The sequence below is a fragment of the Crinia signifera genome, chromosome 7, assembly GCF_055691185.1.
Source record: "Crinia signifera chromosome 7, ASM5569118v1, whole genome shotgun sequence".
Classification (NCBI taxonomy): Eukaryota; Metazoa; Chordata; class Amphibia; order Anura; family Myobatrachidae; genus Crinia; species Crinia signifera.
The window spans coordinates 44,691,036-44,706,048 of NC_139223.1; the positions used below are offsets into that span (position 1 = coordinate 44,691,036).

The 15,013-nt window shown below is 42.3% G+C and overlaps 1 protein-coding gene across 2 annotated transcripts in view; it reads right to left on the minus strand.

Annotated features, from left to right (window-relative positions):
* Nucleotides 1-2,504: 2,504 nt before the first annotated feature.
* The window catches only part of TTYH3 (tweety family member 3), a 97,602-nt gene continuing 85,093 nt past the window's right edge, over nucleotides 2,505-15,013 (minus strand). Inside the window, exons 14-15 of one of the 2 annotated variants that reach the window (XM_083152958.1) lie at nucleotides 12,690-12,791; nucleotides 2,505-8,140 (exon numbers count right to left, since the gene is read on the minus strand). In XM_083152958.1, the coding sequence (XP_083009084.1) occupies nucleotides 12,711-12,791 (81 nt within the window). In that variant the 3' untranslated portion in view covers nucleotides 2,505-8,140; nucleotides 12,690-12,710. The remainder of the gene's footprint in view (nucleotides 8,141-12,689; nucleotides 12,792-15,013) is intronic. The other variant, XM_083152959.1, reaches the window with a different exon arrangement.

A 15,013-nucleotide genomic window follows, 5' to 3' on the forward strand; every position in this document is an offset into this window, starting at 1 on the left:
GATAGTGCGTACACACGGTAAGATATAGTGCACTATCTAGCATGCTATTCGAAACCAGCTAGATAGTGTGCTAGATTTTGCACTATATCTTACCGTGGGTACGCACCTTTAGACTGAGAGACTGCAAATAAAGTTAATACTCTGACTCCCGGCCACCCTCCCTCTGGGTCCTCCATACAGTTAGCAGTCCAGACTGCTTTAAATATTTTTGAGGTGGGCTACAGTAAAATGTGCATGAAATCTATAAATAACATTATATATATATATAAAATGAGGGATTGGTGGTTGGCACACCAGTGCCTAGAAGACATAACTGACGCCCAGTGCCTTCCGAAGCTTACCCTGTACACAGGGAGATAGGATAATACTGGTGGGTGGGCGGCACTCGTAGGCTATATAGTGTGCAAGTCACCCTGCTGCGTTCGCGGGTCAGCTGACGTCGGCGTATCATACTACATTCATCCAAGACCGTTATGATGTCTTCATCCGTTCCATGCCTGGCTGGCCCGGCGGTACGCGTCCTCCGACCTTTTCATACCCCCACTATCCACGTTGGCGTGGAGTTGACTTTGGATAGTGTGGCGAGCGCAGCGAGCCGAGCCCGTAGCGTGGCTAGCCCCGTGAGGGGACATGGATTACTTCACATGTATTCTGCGTCCGCTCAACACGCTTCGGGCTCGGTGGCTCACCACACTATCTAAAATCAACTCCACGCCAACGTGGATAGTGGGGGTATGAAAAGGTCGGAGGACGCGTACCGCTGCGCTCGTCACGCTTCAGGCTGGCGTTGATAGTGGGGGTGGTGTTAACAATGGGGGTGCATTTAACATAGTTATCACCCATCAGGGTGCTTGTACAATTAAAAAAATCACATCACATGCCATTTTAATGGTATGCGATGCGATATTTTATTGTACAGTGCGGGTCTTTGGACCCGAAAATCAGGTCCCATCGCATACCTTAATTAGTGGTATGCGATGGGCGCCGTGATAATACACAAGTACCGGGATTTCTGTTGACAGGCGGCTTGCCAGCCCAACTTGGCTTTGCCTTGTAAATTATTGCCGTTTTAAAAATACAGCCACTCTCCAACAAACTCTCACACCTCTGGCTTCTCGAACCCGATTACATTTACTCTCTAATGTCTCTCATTGCTTCCTATTCTACAAGGAGGTTTTCTCTTTGCCCCCTGCAGTGTTCCCTAGTCTTCCTTTCCTCATAGTTACCATGTAAGTGCCTCCAACATGATTTGTTCTGTTATCCTTATATTGCAGTTTAATTAGAACTTAAATAAAGCTTTAAGATGTAAAAAAAAAAAAAATATTGGGGCATATTGACATGAATATTCTGTTGTGGATAGAACCACAGAACAACTGTTTTGTGACTTTCCCAGCATGCACTGGGTCCACCTATATCTGGAGGGGTTATATAAATCTGTGGGGAGCAAAGTGAGCCCGCAAGGGTACAATCCAGCTGAAATAAAACACATACGTAAAATACAAATAAAATAAAAACTGCTGTGGGGCATCTAACCACATCCACCCTCGCCTAAAGTTACATCATACCCACAAAACAAAAGTGGATCTATACACAACCATGAATAATACAGTACATACAGCGCTCCTGACCCTAGTTGTGTCCTGTGGAGGTATAAGCCTTGGGAGGTACGTGCTTACGTTATAAGACCTATAAATTCTTTGATTACAGATGTACAACCCAGACTATTGAACACAAGAATACAAAAAGGTTTTTATTGTTTCAAACTTTTTATTTAAAACATGATACCCAAGTTGAATGGTAACCACAGAAATTACATTAATGATTCATTTGAAAGTTTTTGTTTGCAAAACAAAGCACAGTAAAAATAGCTAGCAACCATTCCACGTGTCACAGAATGGGTTATATCCTAACAGGATACTAGCAAAATACAGAGAGGAAAGTAACCGGTCCAAACATCAATGTGAAAAAAAAAAAAAAAAAATTAAATAAAAATATTGGCTTAAGTACAGGAAAATATCAATGAAATTAGCAACTATGTTAAAAATATATATTTAGAATTTTATGCAATAGGATAGACACTTTTTTCTGCAAGATTACATTTAGGAAAACAGTATGAATTTATGTGGTTATACATTTGGCAGAATGTTTTTTTCTGAAGTAGATCGGTTTGCAGAAAAAAACAGAAAATAAAAAAATTGCCACCATAGGCATTTTTTTGTAATGATCATTTCTTTTTCAAACGACACCTGCTTGCCCATCTGGGACACTTTAACATGCAACAGGAAATATATTAACCACACATGTACATTGCTTCCCCAGAAAAGAGACTAACGTCCAAGTACAACTTTATTTACATTTAAAAGTTCAGGTACCACTGCCAGAGAGAGAGATAGGGCAGGATCTTTCTGGTTTACATTATCAGGAGATCTCCACTCTCTGATTAGCCGAGAGTCATCCAATCAGATTATTGGACATTGAAGGACTTAATATCAGCAAGTTTGTTAAAAAGGGGGAAAAATACCATATAAAAATTATTTTCACTTTAATCTACGTATAAATGCAATAAAAACAAGTGAAAATGTGACGATACCCACACGCATGCACGGAAGGGCTTGGTAATTTGGCTGTGTAAGTGCTCTAGGTTAAGCATGTCCAAACTGTGGCCCTCCAGCTGTTGTGAAACTACACATCCCAGCACGCCTTGTCATAGTTTGAGCATTCGATAATAGCAAAACTGTGGCAAGGCATGATGGGACTTGTAGTTTCATAACAGCTGGAGGGCCATAGTTTGGACATGCCTGCCCTAGGCGGAACGGATCAATGTCCATTCATGAAGGAACTATTTGTGGTAAGAAAGTGAAGAGGCCCATAAGCTACGCCATTGCTAGCCTCACATCCGATATCCCGGCAACTCGATCGAATGTGATACATCAGATGCGGCCATTTTATGTACCATGTATTGCAGGCGATCCCATTCACAGCTCCGGGTATGACAAACCCTTAATGTGGCGATGAGAATCTCTTGATACAACGTATGATGCACGGGACCATGCATCGGATCAGAATCATATGTAAATGATTGTAAAAGGGCCAAATCGTTCTAGTGTATGGGCCCCTTTAGGGTGGGTACACACTTATATGACGGTTAATCTCACAAATGTTAAGGGCGATTTACCCATGCAAGATGGCCGGTACACCTCAGAAACAATTAGAATGAACTACAGATCACTGCTCCATCATTCATTCATATGCATCGGCTTGCTTGTGATATCTCCCGGTTGGTTAGGTAGCACTTTGCAATCGCTTGAGTTCCCTAGAACTCTTCCCTAGAGTGTACCCGCCCTTAGTTAAATCACAACTCACAGCTGCATTCCGACAAATTAGTAGATCGCACCATTGGTAGCCAGGTTAAGGGGGTTATTCAATGTGGGATTCAGACTGTAGGGATGTTCCGACAGTCGGAATCTCGGACTGTTTAAGGTCAGCTCGCCTGCAACTGGACAAGCAGAATTCAATGTTCCGCCTGCCAAGTGGCGAAAAGTGGGCTTGTAGGTAAAAATGGCCATGGATTTCGAGAAACGGCTGTGAATTCGACAATCCATGTCCGTTTCTGACAAAACAGATCCGACTTGTTTTAGTCAGATCAGCCTTCAATGTGGTCGGAAACGGCAGCATTGAATCGGCACTGGGCGCTACCCCTGCCTGACCATGAATACCGCCCTAAATCTCATTGAAACAGTGGTTCTGAATCATCTGGTAATTCCAGGCAGGTTGGTTTCATTTCAATGTCCTAGTACACAGATCTAATCTTCTCATTTAGATCCAAAGGCAAGAATAAGTCCTCCCACGAAAAAAATAATATAAAAATAATAATTATAATAATAATAATGATAATGATGTTTTATTAGAGTGGTGATTTCTCCTCCTTTGAAGCTTACATTAAGTGGCATATATATTACTTGATTGCATGAGTTAAAAAATAAATAAAATAATGATATGTGGCCCCTTACTGGTCCTACGGATGTGTGCATTGGCAAGAACACATGCACGGAAAGGGGACTAAAAGCAAACAAAATAGAAAAACACAAATAAAAACATTCCTATTGCATAAGAAGGAAAATATGCAGGTCCCTTTATACACAACCCCATCTTCTGAGGGGACCACATGTGAACAATTAGTGGCTTTAGAGTGGACATCCACAGTTAGGAAGAAAGTGATGGATACATAGTATGCAGTCAGAATACATAGCAGTTGCCAAGTGGGGTGGTAGTTACCAGGTTTCACATAAAAACAAAAAAAAATTACATAACATGTAAAATTGTGTGCAAAGGTTTGGAGCAAACAGATCAAACAGGATTCCTCTATAGCACTGGTTCATGAGGAGGCGGATCAGGCATAAAGAGACCACATGATTTGGTCATAATGATCAGGGAAGTGTAAAAAACACATGTGTATAGCCAACTCTACTACTCTGGAAAATCAGTCCGGAATTGCATAGCAAGCATCATGAAAAGATTACAAAGCACCAATATATATACAGTAGGATGAAGGACCGTTGCGTTCATATTATCCCATTCAGTGTAACTGGTATGGTGTAGAATAGACAACTTAAAGCGTAAATAACATTTGTAAAGTTCTAAGTGAGTGACTGGCAGAGATCCAGTGGGGGATCAACCCAATGCCCACGGTTACTAGCTGTAAATATTAGATTAATAAAAAACAAAAAAGTAAGGGCTCTACTAAACCTTAAAATTTCAAATTGGCATAAAAATTTAAGAAATACATAAGGCTGGATTCACAAAATTTACATTAATTTTGCCAGATCTCTAGGAACGTATTAGGTTTTGAAAGTACAGTGTATTTTTACACTAAGTCTAACAATGACACAATTCTAGGTGTGTATATTTGGTTATGGTGATACATATCATCATCCGTTCCATCGCTTTCAGAAAACTCATCTCTCTTTAAGAATACTAGTCATAAGATTGAACCCAGGGTTATAAAATAATGAGGTATCATGCTTGGATCTGGTTGGCAGGGTAGGGTATAACTGTACATAGGTTATCATCCACCCATGTTATCCACTTGGTGGAGGATGGGTTATAGGGAGACCTGCACAAACTAGGGATCACAGAGTCATCACACAACCGATGAGCATGGGCTTTCTACAGAGCGGACAATGTAGCATGGAAGAGTATCTTATACACCATCTCCCTTCCATAGTTCTCCATCCAGGACATTCCCTAGGAGTAGCACACAAGGCCAGAATGCAGCCCGACCTTGGTCTACAGCGTCCAAAGGTTGCATTTGCCTGATCAACATGGTAGAGCCAACCCAAATGTGTGAGAATCTTTCTAACGCATGTTAGCAGAACCCACAAGAAAAATCCATTTGTGAAGTCCAGACTTAAGCCCGAGGTCCTTTGAATGGCAAGCGAGGTGAACCTATTGACATCACTCACAGGATACAAACACTACAGTAATATGCTCAAGATGGCGGTCTTGAGGTGGTTTGCTTTTACAAATACAAGGCAGTCTTTTACACTGAGCACAAAGCCCAAACATGCTATTTACATTTCACATTTTTTGAGATGTCTGTTCTAGAACAGCTTTGTGTCCCCTCCAGCTGCTCTAATCTTGACCATGAATGAAAAAGACTGAAGTCAAAACCAAGGTGCCAACAGCAGCATTGTGCTTCCAATATGATGTTGCGTAGAATAATGATTAAGAAGTCTATAACGGCCTTGGTTGTACCAACACGGCTCAGTTTTATATCCTGTAGTCGTTAAGACTTTGCTGGATTGAAAAAAAAAATCCGAGACACTTCTGTTATTGAGTTCTCTGTAATATTTGTTTTTAGCAGTATATGCTTCAAAAACACACAATTCCATGGTAATCCTGAAGCGCAATACATTGATGACATTTATAATATATAATTATTGTAAAACGTAGAGGCAATAATTGTAATATAAAAAAAAAATAAAAGACTAGTCCAAGGTTTTTGGTGATCTGGCAGCCGGCAGCAACAGCTGAAGATCAAGCTCAACAGCCTTAGCACCAGTGGTAGATGTTGCTAGAGTTCTAGGTGTTATACTGAAGATTGAAAGTTTCCAGTATGGTCCAGCATTACAAAGGTGTCCCATGTCTATTATCGGCACAAGATTACAGAAATAAATTATTGAACGGTGTTTAAAAATAGGAAAGACTTCCCTAAGGAAATCCATGCAGTGAAGAGATGTGTGGCGCAAATCGCAAGCCTCAATTAAGGAATAAGAAGGGTGATCGGACGCCAGAGGGTACTGAGATCTCCTTCATTACATACACTGGAGTTATTAAAGTTTATCCGAATTCTACGCTCCTACCTTTAAAGCAAAGATAGGCCGATTAAATGGAAAGGATAAAGACGTGAAAAGGTATGGATTCCAGATTCCAGCAAAAATGCTTTAAAAGTAAAATATTTTAATACGACAATGCCAACCTATTCTAGAATAGAAAACATGGTTACATTTCATCACGGATAGTGGTGCACATACATGGCGTTGGTAACAGGAGGTGGTAAACCTTGAGTGTTTGTCAATGTGATCAATATACCATTAACTACCGCCCTTATCCATGTAATCAAGTAAATCAGATGTTCAGCAGTGCCAAGTACAGTAACCACAATTGGTTAGTTAGAAAATGTCGTGTCAAAATGTACATGGGGGATATTTACGGTGATCGCTCTACAATGAGACAGTGGTTATCAGTACAGAATATTAGTAACACTGAAAGCTAAAAGTAGTGGAACAAGCGCTGGCCGCAGTGGTGTAAACATTTGGCAAGAGTAACAAAGGCTATAAAGAATTATACACATGAAATAATGGCTAAAGTTGTGATTACAAGAAAGCGATAAGTATTCATTCCAGCACTGGTTGTGCAAGGGGACAAGCGGCTTGAGGTCACTGGCATAAATCTCTAGAAGTTGGAAAGGTTATGGTTAAGTCTATCACAGGGTTGCCTACCCTCCCGGAATGGCCGGGAGGGTCCCAAAACTCGTGTCCCCCTCCCGGACTCCCAGAAAGGTGGGAAACCCGCTCCTCCCCTGTTCCCAGCTACCTCACCCCTGCCTGCGCTGTTTAAATAACCGGATTGGCCGATCTCCGAGGGGGCGGGGCTAAAGTGTCAGAATTGTGCCATTTTAGCCCCGCCCCCTTGACGGCAATTTCCCATCATGGGACGAGGCTTAATGACATCACGCTCAAGCCACGCCCCTGAACTACAGCTGAACGTCTTCTCTCCGGGCTTTTTCCGGAGAGATTTAAAAAGTCGGCAACCCTGCTCTATCAAGTTTGGCGAGTGGTTACACTGCAAAACCTCTAACTTTGAGCCGTAAAGAGATGGATTATACACAATCACAGCATAGCTAAATGCTTCACACAATACAATGTGGAATGTCCATAGAAACACTAATGGCTGCTAAAAAAGAAAAAAAAACCTTCCAGAAAACCAGCACAAAATTTAGTGCTTATACCCCTCCCCCATCTACCCCTTTTTTTAATTCCATAGATATCAGTACTGGCAAGTGTATAAATAATGCTGAAATCCAAATATATGATTAATTTAAATTGTAGAGAAAGGTTAAAAGTTCCATTGTATTTTTGAACCCATAACTAGTTACATTGCAGTCACAGGATGGCTTGAAAAAACAAACAAAAAAAACTAACTTATAAATGTAGATCTTTAAAAAGGCAACACGAGAAACAAAAATAAAATGTAAAAAAATGACTAATATAGGGTTTACAAACCCCAGACACCCTCCGGGTGTTTGATTCAGATATTATTTGAGAGAGATTCCTGGGTTGAAAGGAAATTAACGAATGCCTCATTGAGGTGAACAATTTGTTAAGCACTTCCGTTTCCATTTCTCGGTTTCCTTTGTCTTTCAATGTACGGGAGCCAGGGTTCGAAGGCATGGTTTGTAAGTTGGGGTGTCTACGAATGCCAACATTTACTGAACGACACACTGACTCACACGGCGGGAGCTCAGGATAACAGTAGGTTGGGATCGGTCTGACAACTCATGAACAACAAGTAGCTAGTGTGGAGGGTCGGTTTCCGGGCGGTTGGTGGCCAGATACTTTGCTCTCATGCTGGATGTGTACTAGAGAAAGACAAGCAAATCAAAATTAGCACCAATACCTTTGACTATAAAACTTGACTTTAAATGTCAAGAACAAAACTGACCAATCAAAACATGCAGGGAGAAATGTATCAAGCATTGGACAGACATTCAGTGGAGAAGTTGTTCAAAGCATCTAACAGTCATCGATCTAGCCACAGTCTTTGTTAAGACTGACACTAAACGTTTGCGACGGGCAACTACTTCACTTTCTCTCTCCAAGACTTGATACATTACCCCCTACAGTGTTTAATGAACATCCACCTATAGGCAGAAACAAAACACAGAGGGTGAAATTTAATAGGATGAGAAATTCAGAAAGTGAGAGATCAGGTAAAAAGTGGCAATAAAAAAAAAACCAACCTGTTTTTGCAGTATAAATGATTGCCGCTGTAAACAAAACTGGAGATCTCTTACCAAATCCTCACTTTCTGAAGCTCTCATCCTATTAAATTTCCCCCAAGAGGTGGTAACCTTTTACAAAATATTCCGTAGAGTGTTCTTTTACAAACTAAACTTCGCAGCTGCCTAGGTCCAGATGTATGATACAGTATAGGTGTGTACACACAGTACAATCGGTGGCTGCCAAAATCAATCCCAATATCGCGGCTCTGGGACCCGGCGGGAGCCATGCTGCATTATGCAGCATGGCCCTCACTACGATATAGTAGAAAAACACTGTGTGGCACTTGCGATACCGATTACGCGGGGATGCGCATCTGCTTTAAAAGCCACTCAACACAGCGCAATTTTGGCTAACTTGCTGTATTATTTTGCACCATAAGTACACACCTAATGGGGTCCCCCCCAACCCCCTCCCCCACACACAAAAGAAATAAGAGCCCTTACAGGGATTCCCAAGTTATTAGCAACATGTGGATCGGTTATCACCTGTGGTTATGAGATTTGATGACAATAATGTGAACGCTAGTAATAACTGGGGGGAAGCATTGGACACAATAGCAGCTTGAATTTAGCTAAGACAGTATATAAAGAGGGTTTGTAAGGCAGAACACGTACAATCGGCTTAATTGCCCATATCTAAAGGTGCTGCTGGAAAACATTTTTTTCTTCTTGCATTTAAATGAATGAGAAATCCTGGAATAGAGAATTACATTTTGCACACGTATTTGTAGGTTTCCCCGGGCGGATGGATGTCATTCGAACACATTGAGGTATAATATAGAACATATGAAGCACATTGACAATAGGCAGGTAACAAGCCGCTTGTATACACATTACACAAACCATTCACTGACATAAAAGGATCTTGCCATAGGAAGATACCTTGGCATTCGTTTTTCTTTCACATGGGACATTTCATGTTATGAGAGAACAAAGGGGTTTTCCCCATTGATATACAGTAGTGTTCATTCTAGCACCCTGCATCTTGCAAAAAACCCTGCAGTTTCTCTTCTCTGCCTGGGGTGTTGCTCTCTTTACCATCCCGGTGGATGTGGAGGGCTGACCATAATAAGCATGGTGAGCCATGAAGGGACACCTTTCCTTCTGATTAACTGCTACCGTTACAGCTGAGCAGCACCACGAGGTGATTCAACGAAAAGGTCATGAACCTGGTTCATATTAGGATAGGGGCAAACCTGCCTGCGCGCTTCTCCGCTGCAGTGGCACTAGCCCCATGCTTATGTTGGCATCTAAATGGGGTTCTAAGTTCCTGCAGATGACATTATAACGTTTCCACATTATGGGAAGTTTGATGGCTTTAAAAAATAGATCTTCTGAATTGTTCCTAGACCACTAACGAGCGTTATCGCCAAGCACCCTATATTGCGGCCTTTTCCTTGATTGCAACTGAAACTTTACTTCATCGTTTTAATTTTCCAGCATAAAAACAAAATCGGAAAGAATATGGTGTACATTTTTATATCTGTTCCCCAGAGATGCCGGATTCTCTGTTTCCAGATCACCCTAAAATAAAGTGTAATACAACCAGAGCCATGAGAACAATGGAAGGGGGGGTGGGGGGAAATGACACGATATCCACGGAATGGCCATTGTATTCTGCAGAAATGAAGGTCAAAATGTGTTAACACCTGTGGAGGGGAAGGAAACAGGAGAGAACAGCACACAAGGATTAAAGCCCCAGAGTTATCACAGTGATGGGGGGGCACAGAAAGGCAGAGGTGTGCAAGCCGGGCTGATCCACATGCACGCAGCACAGCTCTGCCAAGTTGTAGGTGGCAGCAGCCCATGCCAAACCCGGAGAGGCACGCAGCAAGCAATCTGACACAGCACAAGCACAGATAGCATGAGTCCGGTGCAGGAAGCGGGCAAGGATGGAGCAGACAAGTTCAGTGAGGGAGAGTGTGGGTTATGTGCGAGTGTCAGGGAGCTGAAATGTGACCATGGAGAGGTAACGTAGCTGCTCCGGCTCATTACACCCATCTGATCTGACTGCTTAGCTTTTTCATACAGGTCCCTAACAACCCCAGAAATATGGCTACCCTAAAATTGCTCCTGTGGTCTTAAACACTGTAAAAGGGCCCCCGGAGCAAATCAATATTCACAAATATGCTTTCAGCTCACAAAAGGGGCACCTCGCCCTGTTACTAATCCTCCGACTATGGCCAGCTCTATAGTGCATGGGACTATCATTTGGGCAAGGGGCTTGTTGGCAGTCTATCAGGATCTTTGCTCTCAGAGAGCCTGCGGAGAACAATCAGTGCTCATTCTATCACCCTGCACCTATCACAAACTGTGCAGTTCCTCTTTCTTGCCTGTGGTGTCACTCTCTGCTCTGCTGCTTTTAGAACATCTCTGGTCTGTGTGGATACAGTGATATACACAGCAGAGCCAACAGCACCACCACAGGCAGGGAAGAGGAACTGCATGGTTTGTAACAGCTGCAGAGTTCTAGAATGAACACTATAATGTCATCACCGTAGCCTTGCAAATGCTATGGGGTCAATTTACTTAAGTGCAGGTTCCTAGAAGTAGAGATGTTGGCCATAGCAACCAACCAGATTCTAGATATTGATTTCTAGAAGGTGCTAGGTAATATGTAGACTCTGCTTGCTTTTCTTCTACAACTTTAGCAAATATATCCGTAATTGTATAGATGAAATATTAACTCTAATTGTCAACGTTGCTGTGAGATCCTCAAAATATCTGCTAAAAATGCCAGCATCGTTCACAGCGACTGTTTCTTTTTTTTGGATGCAGTATTTAACTGGACTTCAATTTATTGACTTGTTGGAATTTGTATCTATCTATACTAAAAGAACGACGCTAGCATTTATAGTGGATATTTTGAGGATCTCTTGCAGCAATGTTAAACAAACCCTAACACCCCAAAATCTTACGTATATAAAATTCAGGATTGATCTCTGAATAGAAATGTGCCCTACATCATGCAAATATTTCAAGATCTCCAGCTACAGTAGGACAACAAGAGGCCTCTTACCAGTGAACAGGTAATAAAGTACTAAGGTAATAGGTGATAAAGTACCGGTACAGGGAAACACACAGAACAAACATAGAAAATAAAATATCTGGTATGTGCGGACATTCCCCAAGTTACTCTGTAAATAGGTCAGGCTCATTTCCAAAATATCTATATAAAGAGATCAACAACTTAATAAAACCATTAAGTAGGATGTTCCAAACCCAACCTACGACATTACTATGGTAGAGCCTGACAACGGGACCGGTTCTGCACGCTCAACGCCTCGCTAATTCCGCCTACTCATTTGGCCTCTGCAATGGCAAAATCAAAGCAATAAACTAATCTGCATATACGTATTTAATATTATGTGCTATGAGTTATTCTTTCTATTTTTGGGAGGCGTTAAAAAAAGGAGATTCGCTCAAGTGTCACACCGACAAATCCTGAGCGTACGGGTACGGGAGCGTGCGCCCTACGCACCGCACACCCAAAATCTGCAAACAGAACAGTGATAACAATGTAGTCAGTGCTCCCTAGATCCAAATCCTCTCCACAACATAAGACTGCTCATACAGTATCAACATCCTGTTATGTTACAGGACAGGCTATGAATGTAACAAGGGATTTCAAGCACATGAAGAATATTCTGGCTTAATAAACAGAATGACTAGGGGAAGTGTCTGACTGAGCCAATGTGAAACGCTTTGGGGTACTTTGTGATGTGCTCTCTGCAGTGAAAATGGCCGCCAGCAATCACAGCACCGTGTGCTCATTCCTTGCAACAAGTTAAGAGACACGCAACAAAAAGAAATATCAATGTACACAAAAACAGAAAAATACAGACGCAGACACTTACTGAACATTTTAGAGAGACTATCCATACTCATATCAGAGCATCAGACAGGTGTTCCGCTATTTATGGTGGTCTCTGTTGCTTACTGGCAAAGCATAGATTTGTGCCATTTCAGGCCTGGTCGGGGGGGAAGGGGAGGTGTATAGGGAGATTGCGGAGAGATGTGTAGAAATTAGGCGCCGGCCAGGGATAAGGAGGAGGAGAACAGTGCAGGAATGGAGGGCAGGGGAAGGGTTGAGTGAGAGGGGGGGAGGAGCACCTTTGTTAAGTACCTGTTCCAATAGCGAACGCTGTTACCAGTAGGTCCGTGCACTGTCCGAGGGTTTAAACTGCCAGCTCAAATGGCTGCTACTGTCCATGGCAGCCAAATACAACTGTGATGTTGCAGGAAAGAAAGAGAAAAAGAGAGTGGAGCCTCAACGTGCATGAAACATGATACAGTGCAGCCGACACGTCATGGGGCTTAGTACATCCATGAAGTGTGCAGGACGGAGGGCTCTATCGCTACAGGAATAGCCCTGGATCAAGAAGGGAGCACACAGGGGAGAGGGAAGACTGGGAAAGAGTTACCGACAAACACATGAGCATGTGAGGAGACTCTAGAGCATGGTCATCATGATGCAAATCAGAGAGGGGTATTTGCATAGCTCCGCCCTTTACATCTCAATACCACAATGTATTGGTGGAGCCCACGGACCCTGCTCAATATACATTAGTGTCATACTGACATAGAACACATTTAGACTTCGTGTGAATTATACCACCTCATTATGCCGTCCATGCAGGAGAACCTGCTCTGGTCATTATGGAATGCCTCGGAGCACTGCAGCACTTTGGGGTTGACCAGCTTTAACCTCACCATTCTAGTCATGTGCTCAAATTGACCTATGAACCCACAGAGCCATGGGCTCAGGCTCTCGTGCTTCCATTGGTCAATCCGAAGACAGACGCTAGTACGTCCTGCATTTCAACAGTAGCTGCATTTTGTAGTTATTAGAATTGTAACTTAAGTGCAGATGACTCAAACGGTTTTTCCTTCTGTCTTAAGTCCAGTCTTTAAACCGGACATGAAGGTTTCTGTAGACCATAGGCAAAGTTATTGCGTTTTGGATTACCATGAATTTATAGCTGGGCAGCAGTGCGTTTACCACAGGGACCGTGTGGTCATATACCATACTGATGTATAATACTGCAGTATAAAATGGGTAACGCTAAACAAATCAAAAGAAAATGATAATATAAGGTAATAATTATAGACAGATGCTGGCCATACATTAACCCCGTGGTTCTCAAACATAGCCATGTTTTCCAGGTCACCTAGCACAGTCACAGGTGTATCTCCAACTATCATATTTTAAACATCCACAGGTGACCTGGAAACATGAACTGTTTGGAGGCCAAATTTGAATTTGTGTCAAAATTAAACAAGGTCATCAAACCATCCTCCCACTTTATAACATTATAAATGTCCTTGTGTATTGCTTAAATGAATACTTTTTTTTGGTGAATACCTACACCGAATGGGGAGAACGGATAAGAATAGCACAAATCACTTAATAAAATCTGTTTTGCACAGTGCAGTCGCCAATCTCCCACCCCATTAATATACGGCTGTAATGAGCAGATGCAATGAGGGATGTCAAACCAATGCATTTTAATTAGTCAAGCCTCGCATGGGCCATTCAATCTCCTTGTTAATTTTCCCGTTAATGAGCAGCCCCAGGGAGAAGGCAGACAGTGGAACTACGGCAAGCTGCGCTGTGGGGTCATCTGTAATTGGCAGAGAATGGAAGCACGAAGTCAGTGGGAATAGGACGCTAGTAAAACTTATATAACATGATCAGCCATTGAGCGGTTAGCAGCGCCTATATTCATACAAGCAACCTGCATCAACGTCACTGTAAGGGGTAGATGTATGAAGCAGGGATAAGGGAGAAGTGAGCCAGTGGAGAAGTGGCCCATGGCAACCAATCAGGTGCTCTGTATAATTTTATATTATGCAAATTATAGATGTTACTTCAGTGCTGATTGGTTGCCATGGGCCACTTCTCCTCTGGCTCCCTGATCACTGCTTCATACATCTGCCCCATTGATCTCTGAATTACTGTGCTACATGTGGTTTTTCAAATATTATTGCTAATACCCCATGGTGTCCTGTCAGGCTTTGTGTGTCTTTACAACAGTGGTAGCCAACTCCAGTCCTCGAGAGCTACGAACAATTCACAACCTAGCTTCTGCACAGGGGCACTCATTACTCACTGACATACAGGTGGAGCTAATTACTTCACGTGTGATTCTGTGAGGAGACCTGGAAAACGTTAACTGTTGGTAGCTCTCGAGGACTGGAGTTGGCTACCTCTGCTTTAGAACAACCCCTCCTTGCCAGCACCTGGGGGGCATTACTAATTTGATTGGGCAGCTAGCACTTTGCAGATTTGGGCGAGGTTTAAATGCTCCGATTTAATGATCACTGTATAAAGTATTTCCACAGCAAACAAAAGGCTGCAAAGAGACATATACCAACAAGAAAAAAAGTATATTAAAAAATATAAAGCAAAATGTTACATTCCACTTTAAAAACACACATAAAAAAAAC